Source organism: Myxine glutinosa, chromosome 2, assembly GCF_964187855.1.
Source record: "Myxine glutinosa chromosome 2, kmMyxGlut1.1, whole genome shotgun sequence".
Lineage (NCBI taxonomy): Eukaryota > Metazoa > Chordata > Myxini > Myxiniformes > Myxinidae > Myxine > Myxine glutinosa.
In genome coordinates, this window is record NC_136262.1 from 242,591,475 (window position 1) to 242,605,869 (window position 14,395).

A 14,395-nucleotide genomic window follows, 5' to 3' on the forward strand; every position below is an offset into this window, starting at 1 on the left:
TCGAGTATGGAGGGTCGTGGCTTTTGAGGAGCATGGCTATAGAGGGGCGTGGCTATGGAGGGGGCGTGGCTATGGAGGGGCGTGGCTATGGAGGGGCGTGGCTATGGTGGGGCGTGGCTATGGAGGGGCGAAGCTGGAGAGAGCCGTGGCTATAGAGGGGCGTAACCGAAGGGGCGGAGACTGACTGAGGATGTTCTCGTATCTATTCGCGCTCTATGTTCCTCGATCACAAGCGACTGTGTTTTGGTCGGAGCACCGCGCGATACGCACGACGATAATGATGACCAAGGTATTTTTAAAATATTAACAATGATAATTATGTGTCTTCTTCCCTGGCTTTGCGATCCACCTCAGAGAAAATTCGTTCTTGCGAACCCAGCCGGCCATGAGTCCCCAAATTGGCGCGAGGTCTGTCAGAGAGGCTTTCTTGCGTCACTCCACAAGATGTCTAATCGTCGTGCTGTTTCCCACAGTGACCTGAACCGGAGGCTGACGGAGTCCGAGCAGCTCGTTTGCTGAGGCGGTCCATGCCGTGAGACACGCAGGTGATGGACAGTCGGACACCGACATGGGGGCGAATAATTCCTCGAAGAAAATGATCTTCGATGAAAATGAGGATGGTAAGTGACGCGAAAACTTTTCATACGGTACGTCCTTTTCTCGTTTCAGGTCAACATTTCCCTCAGTGTGGCAATCTGTACGCCATTGATACCGAAGTCATCTTTTAGCCGGTTTCCCGCGCTCGGCGCACGTTTTTCCTCTCTCTCTGTACCTGTGTTGTTATTTCGTTCCTGAGTGAGTTGATGGGTATTTGTCTTTGCCCTGCTCGCTGTTTAAGTTCGCGTTTACACATGCTCGAAGCTCGCCGTAATTCGCGGCTATTTGCGGATTTCTCAGGTGCAACAAAGTTTTGTTGGCGCGAAAACGAGAAGATGCAGAAGATAATAATAGGTTGCTTTTGAGGGATTGACAGGGTTGCTCATAGCTTCATCATAGCTGTTAAGAATGGGTTTGAATTCGCGTTGGTACAAGTTAATGATATATCTGTACAAGGGAAAATAGAATCGAGCCATCTTTGCCTTCAAGGGGAAGATATTTTATTTTTATATATCCGGCTCGATTTGCTTCGAGCTATATAAATTGGCTAAATTCGTGTATTTGACCAAAAATTACCTTTTGTATAGGTGCCATGGGGGGTTCTGCATGTCGGAGCACGCCATCGTGGCAATGGAAAGACGAAGATGTTTGACCTGATTTTTCGATGTGGGCAATAAAGATCGCTTGGTACACATTTTGAAACTAGAACAGCACTCAGTGGAGAGCATACCTTCGCCTGGTTGGCCATTTCACTCAATGGTGAAGAATCACTTTAAAAATTCCACTAGCTGGATCCGGATCCGGATCTTCACCAAAATTGAATCGATTCTTCCTTGTCACACACACAACCTGTCCAACATGTTTCGTCCAAATCCATCCATACCTTTTTCCGATATCCTACAATATGTTGGTTTTAGCCCGATCTCTCAATGGTGAAGAAGCAATTGAAAAATTAAATAATTATCATATCCGAATCCATATTCAGATCTTCACCGAAATCGAATTGAATCGTCCTTGTCAGACACCCAAGAGGTCCACCAAGTTTTGTCCAAATCCGTCCACAACTCATGTGTCGGTTTGTCTTTCTGTGTGATTAATGTTCGCTCTTTCACGAGCCTCGATCTTGTATACAAAAAACAAACAAAAAAAAAACACTTTTTGAGATATCCTGCTTTGTATCGTTTTTGGCCCGATCTCCCAATGGTGAAGAATCATTTAAAAAATTCTACTAACCGGATCCGAATCCGGATCTTCACCAAAATCTAATCATTTCGTCCTTGTCACATACGCTACATCTAAACACACACACACACACACACACACACACACACACACACACACACACACACACACACACACACATATACATACATATATATATATATATATATATATATATATATATATATATATATATATTGTTACGGATCTCGAACGTCGGCTCTCCCCTTATCAAGGGGGGGTTAATCCCCTTGTCCTTTTATCTGGCCGACACGAGTCCTGGAACTTATACGTTCCTTCTGGTCTGTATTAGGTAGGGTTATTGGTCGACTTAGTCCTAATACCTAATTACTAACACCGACCGTGAAAAGGAAATAACTCCCGCCAGAACCACGGCGTTAGTGGACACGCCGAGCGAAGCGAGCCGTGATTCGGGCCGTTAACAAGGACTAAACCTGATTATGGCGGTTCCGATCGTGCCACGTTTACCCAATGGAGAAAAGACTGATGCGATCGGATGGAGAGGAAACCAAGAAAATAGGAAGAACAAAGCAATTTATTAACAATTTACAGAAAGAAGAGGAAATGAAAGAAATACATACATATATGTATTTATGGCTTTGGCTTTGTTGTTTCTTTGTTTTCGAGGCTTTGTTTTTCTCTCAGTGGTCCGTCGTTTGTGATCCAATAACTTTCGTTCTCTGTATTCCCAGTCTTTTCACCCATAGCCTACTTCCTTGTGTAAATCTCAACTCAAAAAAAAAAAAAAAAAAACATTTCCTTCTCTGTTCTCATTCGTTTATTCATTCTTATTCGTTCGTTCGTTCTTCGACCACGTGTTTCTCCCCCATTTCCCCAGATAGTTTTCACTCATTAACCTTCAATGTTTACACTTTCCCCTCAAGTTATGTATTCCGTCATATTTTATAACACCTTTTTCTTCTTCTTCTTTAAAAGGCTGCTTTCGACTTGCTCACCAAATCAATTCATCCCAAAAAAAATATCCATCTCCTATAGTGCCTTTGTTCTACATTCCCTAAACTCTCCTGCACTCCATCCTCCATCCAGCGTCCTTAAACGTATTTTTAACTCGAAGGTCACAAGAAACTCATTTTGCAATAAATGTTCGTTTCCCATAAATCGTACACTTTCAAAAATCCAATCTCACCCCTCCCCTCCAAATCTTCCCCATAACCCCTCCCCTCCAAATCTTCCCCATCACCCCTCCCCTCCAAATCTTCCCCATCACCCATCCCTTTCAAATCTCCCCCCTTGCCCCCTCCCTCCTAAACTACCCCCTCACCCCTCCCCGCCAAGACGCCCCCTCGCCCCTCCCCTCCTAGAATCCTGCCTCACCCCTCCCCTCCAAATCTCCCCCATATCCCATCCCTTTCAAATCCCTCCCCTTGTCCCTTCCCTCCCAAACTCCCCCCTCACCCCTCCCCTTCAAATCTCCCCACCCTCATTGCTTCTCAATTTCCCCCCGCTCACTCCCCCTCCTCAAAGCGTCCTCCCCGCTTCTTCCCCCTTCAAACTCTCACCTCCATCTCCCCCAACCTTCTGCCTCGCTCTTCCCCCTCCTCAAATAACACCTCATTGTGGCTCACCCAATCAGCATCAAACCTTTTGTCCGCCCCATCCTTCCCTTTCTCCGAGCTATTCTGAAATCTCTGACACACCTTCAACAGCTCTCCCTACCTCTTCCACCTCTTCCACATCTTACCCTACCCCTCCTCCCCCCTGTTCTGTATCTGATGCTCCCCCTTCCTCTTCATTAACGGTATGGACCTCAAACATCCGGGGCCTTCGTTCAAACTTAACCGATCTCTCCATACAGGTTGCTTCTGTCAAACCAGACGTGATCTGCTTAACAGAAACTTTCCTCCTTTATGATGTCTCTGATTCCATAGTATCTCTCCCGGGCTACTCCCTCCTCCGGTATGATAGACCTGAGCCTCGTCCTGGAGGCGGGGTTGCTATCTTTATCAAAAACTCTCTTCCTCACTCGCCCTGCACTGCACTCTCTCCACCTCACCCCCAGGAATACCTCTGGCTACGGCTTCCCCTTCGCTCCCACCTCTTGTTCATATGTGTGTTGTACCGTCCACCAAACAGTGATGACTCCATCTACATCTCGCTGTCTGATGATATGGACCAACTTCTATCTACTCATCCCAACTCTCTCTTCCTCATATGTGGTGATTTCAACTGTCATCATGCCAGTTGGCTGGGTGTGGGTACCTCTCTCACCAGCCATGGCTCCTCAGCAAAGGACTTCTGCGACTCACTGGGACTGACACAATCTGTCAATTTCCCGACCCGGATCTCAGTCAACGGAACATCTTCTCTTCTGGACTTGGTTATGACTAACTTCCCTGAAAATGTCTGCTGCTCTTCTTCTGCTCCGATCGGAACATCTGATCATGTCCTTGTTAAAGTGGACATCTCTCTGACCATCCTCAGGGAGCCTGCTCAGCGTCGACGAGTCTGGCATTTCACTCAGGCCAACTGGCATGGTCTTCAAGCAGCCATCAATCATCTGGACTGGTCTCCCATCTCTACCACCTCTGACATCAACTCATCCTGGGAATTCTTCCAAAGTAAATTGCTCTCTCTCATGCACAGATTTATCCCATCTCGTCTTCAGTTGTCATACCCTTCCTCCCGTCCATGGTACACGGAATCTTGTGGTGAGGCTGTTGCCCAGAAACAACTTGCCTTCGTCTCCTGGAAAGCAAATCCAACGGAAGGAAATCTCATTTCCTTTCACAAAGCCCGAAACAAGTGTGTGTCCACCCTCAGGAGAGCCAGGAAACAATATCTCTCCGTTCTCAAGACCGAACTCTCTTATCTGTCTCCCTCTTCCAAATCCTGGTGGCGTCTGGTCAAATCCGTTTCTGGTGTTTGTTCCCCCTCCATCCCCTCCCTTACCTCAAACGGCTACACAGCTGACTCCGCACGTGAAAAAGCTGAATGCCTCAACTCTGTGTTTACCTCTAAATCTTGTGTCCCAAACCCATCCCTCTCTGTACCCACCATACCCAGTCGTACCCTGCTGCTCCTGGACTCCGTGTCCTTTCCTCCTGACAAGGTGGAAAAGTTTCTGTCAACCCTCGACTCTGATTCTGCAACTGGACCCGACGGCATCAGCCCACGGGTCCTAAAATCCTGCTCTGCTGCTCTATCTCACCCTCTCTCTGTTCTCTTCACCCTCTCTTTTGCTCAAGGTCAACTGCCATCTGCTTGGAAATCAGCCAACATCACCGCTTTGCACAAAAAAGGTGCAAAAACAGATCCTAGCAACTACAGACCAATCAGCCTTCTCCCAATTATCAGCAAAGTCATGGAATCCATCATTGCTTCTGATATGAAATCTTTCCTCTTCTCCAATGGCTTGATCTCTGATCATCAATTTGGTTTCAGACCAGGTCACTCTACTCTGGACATGCTGCTTCTGCTGTCTCAACAATGGATGGAGGTCCTCAATGCCAAACAGGAAATTAGAGCTGTCTCCCTCGACATATCACGTGCCTTCGACACGGTCTGGCACCCCGCTCTGCTCACCAAACTCTCCTCTTTTGGTATCCATGGAAATCTCCACGCATGGCTGGCGGACTTCCTCTCTAGTCGTCGTCAACGTGTGGCCCTGAATGGGTTTCTCTCATCTCCTCTTCCTGTTCAGGCTGGAGTTCCCCAAGGCAGTGTTCTGGGCCCCGTGCTTTTTCTGGTCTTCATCAATGATCTCTCTGACTCTCTCGAAAATCCTCTCTATCTCTTTGCTGATGACTCCACTCTCTGCCGCTCCATTCCTCTTCCCTCAGATCGGCAGTCTGCTGCCTCCTCACTCTCTGAAGACCTGGACAAAATCACAGACTGGTCAAACAAGTGGAACATGTCTTTCAATCCTGACAAATCTCACACTCTTACTATGTCTCTCCGAAAAGATCGACTGGACAACCCTCCCATCTACTTTCTCAACAATCCTCTCCAAGAAGTTCTGTCGCTCAAGATTTTGGGTCTCACTATCTGCCATGATCTTTCTTGGGAAAACCACATTTCCAAGCTGGCCTCCAAAGCCAGTCGCCGACTGGGCATCCTCCGTCGTGCGAAGTCCTTCCTCGGCACACCTGAGCTCCTCACCACATACAAGGCTTTCATCCGCAGCTCAATGGAATACTGTTCTCCCCTATGGGCCGGTGCTCCTGCCTCACACCTAGCTCGGCTTCACGCTGTTGAAACCAAAGCTTTCAGAATTATTGGAATCTCCCGCGATGAAGCTATCTCTGAGGGCCTTTCACTCACTCACCGCAGGCAGGTAGGTGGTCTTTCTGTCTTCTACCGACTCCTCTCCGGCCTTGCACCCCCAGCTCTCTCTGTGCTCTGTCCCCCAAATATTCCTACAGGTCGCACAAGATCTGCCAGCAACCCTCTAATGGTTAAACTGCCGAAATCTCGGCTCTCCGCTCACCTTCACTCTTTCATTCCTCTTTTCTCCCGCCTCTGGAACAAACTCCCTCACTCCCTTCAATCCCACTCCTCCCTCCAGGTCTTTAAAACAGCTGTTCACCACCATCTCTTATCTTCCCCCATCCAAAACCTTGATCTTTTCTACCCCCGCTAATTCACCCCAGATCCACCTTGTTTGAAATTCCAACTTCTTTCCTGGAAGTCCTGGCAGTGTCCATATGTTTTATACCTCTCCCACTGCCCCCTTCCCACGCCCCCCCCCCCAAAGCCCTCGCCCTCTCTCAGATCTCTCGATGTCTCCATGTCTCTCGGTCCCTGCTCTCATATGTTGTGTTTGTGTCCTTCCCCCTCTCTCCCCATCTTGTCTACCGCTCCCTATGTTATATGTTTTATGTGTCGGTTTGTCTTTCTGTGTGATTAATGTTCGCTCTTTCACGAGCCTCGATATTGTATACAAAAAAAAAAAAAAAAAAAAAAAAAAAAAAAAAAAAAAAAAAATGTACAAGATAGAAAGAGGAAGAAGAAGTACACAGGGCAGCCTTAAACAGTCTTAACTTATTCCCTGGACAAACGGGCCCGTCTCACACATACAGACACTCACACAGGGATGGAGATGGTCGGTTGAGGGTCCGGCCATGGCATCCACCTCGTCCGGTCCCCGACTCGTACCGAACAGATGGAGGAAGAACAGCAAGCAGGCTCCACGTGGGCGTTGGCGCGAGCGGACAATTATAATGCGGGGCGAATGGTAGGGCTGGGCTCTGGCGGTTACACTGGCGGCTGCGTATGTAATCAGAATAGGCGCTAACAATGCGCGTTTCTCATACGAGTCCTTTCAGCTGTGCTCGCCCTCTCAAGTTCTATGGTTCAATACTCCAGTTTATAACTCAAGTCCTGTAACAATGCCAACGCTGCAGTCCTCCGGTAAGTCCTGTCAATACCACTCTTTCTCATAGGTCCTCCTGTAAAGCGCGTTTCCAACCAGTCCTGTAAAAGGGCTTTTCGTTCGCGCTTTTATAACTCAAGCAAGCGATCGCTCCGCCAGCCCAAAATCCACGCCTATCAGGCGAGCTTACCTCAGCCCTGGTTGGCTGGTCAAGGCTTACCGGCTCCGCCCTGATGGTGGGTTGACGTGGCCACACCTCCATTCCTGTGCTCCGCCTCCTTTCTCGGGCTTGATCTCGTGGCTTATGGCGGCGTTGAGCGAGCTCATGGGCAGCGAAGGCTGCGGCCAAGGAGCATACCAAATTTGGGAGGGGCCATGGGGCACAGACAGCAGGGCGCGCTTAATGGCGTCGCTTGGAGAGGGAGGCTGCCAAAATGGATGGAATGGGCCTACTCCTTATTTGATTGACACAACGCAGGTTCAGCTATTGGAAACATGGCCTTATCTATACACATACTAATGAAATAACTGAAGTCCTATGGTGACCTACGTGTTGCTTGTGGCCTATCTATGGGGTGCTACCTTTAACCTTTAATGATGTGATATTTATTTACAAGTGAGGGTTCTCAAAACCACAACACTGCACCCCTCCGTTTGCCAGGCTCGGCCCGAGCCGAAACATCAGGACTATCTTTTACCTCTACATGTGACACTTCGGTGTAGTTTCCCTCTACATTTAACCTACTACCCTGAGTGCTACAGTTTTAACACTAGATATGTCCCCCCTGCTGCGTTGTGTCCTACCTAACTGACTCACGCCCACAATTAACCGAATTACGGAATGGTTTTCAAACTACACATAGAGCCGGTGGGGAGAATTATTTGCAAGACTACTATTATTTACACTACAACCCAGGACCTGTCTTTTGTGGGAAAAAGCAGAGAGAATTTGAAAAGAGGAAATGCCATTTGCAATGCACTGCACCGATACACCATACCCATATGTACCATAAATGCACCATAATAAAAAAATGCATGAAAAGCACCAAAAATGCACAAAAACAAACATTGTAAAATTATAAATGATGTCTTCTGGTGCTCCTCTGCTGGGCCGATGTATCTTGGCTCTCTTCTTGCTTGATGTTCTTTAATTAATTTAATAAAAAGTGCACAAACCACGTCCGCTTTTTTATTTATGGCCAGCAGGGCCAACTCAGGTGGTCCGCCTGCATGGCATCGATGCCACTTAAATCAGTGGTCCGCAAGTAAGATACTGCTGGCAGCAAAGGTCTATCCCAGCAGAGGTGCCAGGCCACAGAACGTGTGGTCCATAGGGTGTACCGATGCAGGCAGGCAGGCAGCAAGGGTGCAGGCAGCAAGATTCAGGACACCTGCACACTCCCCTCGGACAAAAGACCATGGTCCATGAGTGGGGAAGGAAGACAAGCAGAGGTTAACGGGGTGCAAGGGCGCAAGGGTACACATCAAAACAAGGCAATGCGACATGAAGGGCACGGGAGAGCGAACCGAGAAAGCTCGTCCATAGCCGTACGTCACCCCCCATGTCCATCTACACTACCCTTGCCCTTCCCCATATTTACACAATTTACAAATTCCGTCTCTACTGTCTCTTCCCCCATATCTCCCCTAATGCCAAATTCGTCCCCAATCCCTCCCAAGAAGGAAGGGATGGAATCGCATACAATGTCTCACCCACGTCAAGATGCGTCTTACATTCCAAACTGTTCACAAAACCTGGTGTGGAGTCCTATCACCTCGGTGAGTGGATACGGATGGTGCGAAGAGATTTTCTCCTAACTATACTCTAATTGACATTAACTCTCTTTACACTACCCGGGGTCTTGCCCTGCCAATCCATTGGCCACTTTTACTCTATGCGGTTCTAAAAACCAATTCCTATTGACCATCCCTGTGGTGCTCACCAATTTGGGTTCTCACTCCCCCGATTTTTCTCTACTGTGCCCTTGCACAATTTCGGGGCTGGGTCGTGTGGCTCTCCTAGCAGGTCCTACTTACCTGCGCACCTCCGCCACTGACGTCGCCACCCGAGCTTGCCTAGCTCCTTCACTCTACCCTAACTGGGGAAGGCCCTCACTGGCACTTACCCCCTCGATGCCCTCTCTGGCATTGGGCTACCCGGGTCCTCTCTTTAGGATCCTCGGGCCCCGCTGAACTCTACTGAACTCTAACCTGGCTCCCAGAGCCTACCTGCGGCCTCACCTGGCCGACAGACTACCAGTGGCGGAGTGCTCACCTAACCACACTTACTAACAGGCTCACACGCCCAGCCATTCCACACACTAATGCACCCATCCAAGCAGTACTCTGCTACTATCCGCACCACAGATGTCAATATCCAACCAATTTACCTACTCCCACTACCTACTTTTAAACGACCCTTCCCGGGTATTCGTGAAGGGGTCCATCCTTCCCCCATCCACTCCTTCGCACCATGCACTCCACTCATCCCACAATACTCACTCCACACCATTTATTCCACACACCTGTTTCCATACACCCCAAATCTCCACTTGCATCCTATGCAAGTCATTCACTTAACACCATCACACTCATCCACAATACCCTCACAATACATCACTTCTCCAAACCATTGCCTCATTCGCTCAGATTTTCCCACGCTCCAATTCCTCATTTCAACATGCTCACCAGCAAGACTCTCATTCAATTCCTCATTTAATAAACTACACCACAAACACACTGCATCATCTAACTAACTACTGCCACTCTAAAACTCGTGCTTTCCCTGTCATCCCTTTATACTACTGCACACCCCTCGTCATTAACATCCAACTACTCTACTCTATGTCCCCACTACCTGTACAAAAGTCACTACTTAAATCTTATGTCTCCTAAAGTCATTTCTAGATCCTAAACATTATCCAAGCCCTCCCTGGCCAGTTCTCACCGCGAAACCCCATAATCCTATAGCTCCTTCGCCCCAAAGGATGTGAGGGATGGTAAAGCTACTATCCATCACTACTGCTAGCTGTCCATTCACTACGAGCCTCTCGTGCGGGAATTCATTCTCGCTGCTCGGCTTCGGAAAACCGAGCAATGCGTGTGGATGGTCAGTCTCCTGTAGGTTGGGTCTGTCCGGCATTTTCGATTCTGGGGAGGAGGCATACTCGGGCCGAGGTTCCAAGGTCCACCTCGGCGCGGGGCCTTTCGGTCTCCGGCCCGATGGCCCAACCTCCCCCTGTCGGAACACCGCGCCCGCCAGGGGGCGAAGGTCCGACCTGGCCTTTCTCCCCCGGAATCGTGCCGGTCGCCGCTACGATGCGGCAGATTGCGGCACCGACCATACAGGGCGGGACCCGGCCCGAATCGTGCACGGCGCTCCTTGCAAAAGCATCGCGGCAACGATCCCCGCCGACCCCCGCAGCACACAACGTGCACCATGCCCCGAGAGCTTGCGTCGGCTAGCCGTCAGCCTAACCGCTGCCCCGGTCAGCGTCGATGCTTGGATCCCATTCTCACATTCACACCTCGCGACCCGTTCTACACTCACAAAACGCGGCGCTCCAGCGCCTCCCATACATCCCATGCATTCCATCACTGCACTCTCTCGTGCACACCACTCTCGCGCACATTCTTGTGCACTCATTCCACTCGCACACTCCATTACGCACTCCTCTCGCGCACCTTCTTGCGCACTCTCCTCCGGTACGTACTCCGTACCACTCATGGGGGTGCACTCTTGCACATACCCACTCACCCGCTCCGGTGTGCATCCCCGCACACGCTCCTCATCCATCTCCGGTGTGCATCCTCGCACACTCTCTCCATTCATCTCACTCTCTGTATTGCACTCACTCTCACTATCACACTCTGTTGTGCACTCTTCTTCACAGTGCACTCATTGAATACACTCGGGGCCTTCGCGCATTGAATACACTCGCGCTTCGACGCACAGTTTTTTCTTACACGCGCGCCATTCACTTCCATACAGAGCACCACGGACCTTCTACGAGCGCCCGGGTGACGCCGGGATCCCTAGCGCGCAAAAAATCCTTTCGCGCCATATACAGCCCGGCTTACCTTTGAGATCCTCCTCTCCACACGCAGCTGCAAACTTTCATTTTGGTTAAGAAGTACGGCATCAGGATGCGAACACGGACTTTGCACATATTCCATCTTTTCCTTCAATTCATGCACTAACTCTGCCGTCTTTTCCACCCCAATTTTCATTATGATTATGTCCTTTTCTTCATTCAGCTCGACGACCGCTGGTGCTAATAAGATAAAATTTTCTAATTCAGCGGCCGTCGGCTTCTCTATACCCCGTGTCGCGATTTCTACCCACGTAACCATGCCTTGCTCAGCCTCGCTTTTCGCGCGTTCCTCAAGCCGCGCTACCCCGTCGCATACCCATGTGCTTTTCCCGCTTGACCTGCGGCTATGTCCTTTCCCAATGCTTTTATTTCATACCTGGCTTCCTCCCTCGCCAACCCCTCATTTATTTCTCGGGCTTGGCCACCCACGTCCTTCAACTGGCCCCCTAATTTGCTTTCTAATCCCCACAATTTGACTTCTAACCCCCCAATTTGACTTCCCAATTGCTCCCCCACTCTATTTTCCAAATTACTCAACCCGTCTCTCAATCCCCCAATTTGGTTTCCCACTTGCTCACTATTGGCCCTCATTTCTCCCATCTCCTTACTCAATCCCCCAATTTGGTTTCTCACATTGTTTCTCAAATTGTTTAACCCGTCTTGCAATCCCCCCATTTGGTTCCCCAATTTATTCATTTCCCTGCTGGATTTGTCAGCCATATTTTCCATATACCCCATCATTTGCGCCATAAATAATTGGAATTCCCCTGGCCCCGTGGGCTCGGCACTCGCCGCCACATGCGAGGTGCCGCCATTTTGTTCGCCTGCAACCCCCACTGCCGCACCTTCATTACTTTCCTCCTCCATTCCTCCCAATTGTTCTTTCCTGGGGTCCTGGGTTAATTCTAACCCTTCCTCATTTACCCCCACCGGCATCCGATCGCCTTGGCTATCCATAGCACGATTCAAAATTTAGATGTTAATAAAATTTCGGCCGCTTGTAATTTTGACCAAATTTTGTCCAAAATATAAAAATTTGGTTCGGGTCCAAATCCCACTCCCCGACACCAATTGTTACGGATCTCGAACGCCGGCTCTCCCCTTATCAAGGGGGGGTTAATCCCCTTGTCCTTTTATCTGACCGACGCGAGTCCTGGAAGTTATACGTTCCTTCCGGTCGGTATTAGGTAGGGTTATTGGTCGACCTAGTCCTAATACCTAATTAATAACACCGACCGTGAAGCAAGGAAATAACTCCCGCCCGAACCACGGCGTTAGTGGACATGCCGAGCGAAGCGAGCCGCGATTCCGGCCGTTAACAAGGACTAAACCCGATTATGGCGGGTCCGATCGTGCCACGTTTACCCAATGGAGAAAAGACTGATGCGATCGGATGGAGAGGAAACCAAGAAAATAGGAAGAACAAAGCAATTTATTAACAATTTACAGAAAGAAGAGGAAACGAAAGTAATGTACAAGATAGAAAGAGGAAGAAGAAGCACACAGGGCAGCCTTAAACAGTCTTAACTTATTCACTGGACAAACGGGCCCGTCTCACACATACAGACACTCACACGGGGATGGAGATGGTCGGTTGAGGGTCCGGCGATGGCGTCCACCTTGTCCGGTCCCCGACTCGTACCGAGCAGATGGATGAAGAACAGCAAGCAGGCTCCACGTGGCGTTGGCGCGAGCGGACAATTATAATGCGGGGCGAATGGTAGGGCTGGGCTCTGGTGGTTACACTGGCGGCTGCGTATGTAATCAGAATAGGCGCTAACAATGCGCGTTTCTCATACGAGTCCTTTCAGCTGCACTCGCCCCCTCAAGTTCTTTGGTTCAACACTCCGGTTTATAACTCAAGTCCTGTAACAATGCCAACGCTGCAGTCCTCCGATAAGTCCTGTCAATACCACTCTTTCTTATAAGTCCTTTCAATGCGGTCGCTCCCAATAAGTCCTTTGGTTCAACCCTCCAGTTTATAACTCAAGTCCTGTAACAATGCCAATGCTGCAGTCCTCCGGTAAGTCCTGTCAATACCACTCTTTCTCATAAGTCCTCCTGCAAAGCGCGTTTCCAACCAGTCCTGTAAAAGGGCTTTTCGTTCGCGCTTTTATAACTCAAGCAAGCGATCGCTCTGCCAGCCCAAAAGCCATGCCTATCAGGCGATCATACCTCAGTCCTGGTTGGCTGGTCAAGGCTTACCGGCCCCGCCCAGATGGTGGGTTGACGTGGCCACACCTCCATTCCTGTGCTCCGCCTCCTTTCTCGGGCTTTACCTCGCGGCTTATGGCGGCGTTGAGCGAGCTCACGGGCAGCAAAAGCTGCGGCCAAGGAGCATACCAAATTTGGGAGCGGCCATGGGGCACAGACAGGAGGGCACGCTTAATGGCATCGCTTGGAGAGGAAGGCTGCCAAAATGGATGGAATGGGCCTACTCCTTATTTGATTGACACAACGCAGATTCAACTATTGGAAACATGGCCTTATCTATACACATACTAATGAAATAACTGAAGTCCTATGGTGACCTACGTGATGCTTGTGGCCTATCTATGGGGTGCTACCTTTAACCTTTAATGATGTCATATTTATTTACAAGTGAGGGTTCTCAAAACCGCAACAATATATATATATATTGTTGCGGATCTGGAATTACGGCGCTCCCCTTACCGAGGGGGGTTTAATCCCCTCGTCTTTTAAGCTGGCCGTCCGAGTCCTAGAAGATATTGCGCTCCTTTGCGGGTTTGAGATTGACCATGGTGACTGGTCAATGGGTTCCCAGATACCTTCGCCAACCTCGCCACAAAGCAGGGCGCTACTGCTGCCCGAGCCACGGACAAGATGGAATTTTGCCGAGCGGTTTAGCAATCCGAAGCTCGAGCCGTTAGCAGAAAGACTAACCCGATTCTGAGCGGTTCCTATATCGTGCCACCGATATTCAATTGGGGACAGGACGCAAGCGATCGGATGAGAGGAACCAAAGTAAAGCAAGAACAAATATAATTTATTCATTATGTACAAGAAACCCGAAGAGGAAAGGAAAGAAGGGAATATACAGGAAGAAGAAGAAGCAGTGACACAGGGCAGCCTTAAACAGTCTTATATTATCACACGCCCAGGACAATAC

The 14,395-nt window shown here is 49.4% G+C and overlaps 1 protein-coding gene across 1 annotated transcript in view; it reads left to right on the forward strand.

Annotated features, from left to right (window-relative positions):
* Positions 1–231: 231 nt before the first annotated feature.
* LOC137420704 (serine/threonine-protein kinase 32B-like) overlaps positions 232–14,395 on the forward strand; it is a 148,500-nt gene continuing 134,336 nt past the window's right edge. Inside the window, exons 1-2 of the mRNA XM_068105989.2 lie at positions 232–289; positions 474–620. Of these exons, the coding sequence (XP_067962090.1) occupies positions 569–620 (52 nt within the window). The 5' untranslated portion in view covers positions 232–289; positions 474–568. The remainder of the gene's footprint in view (positions 290–473; positions 621–14,395) is intronic.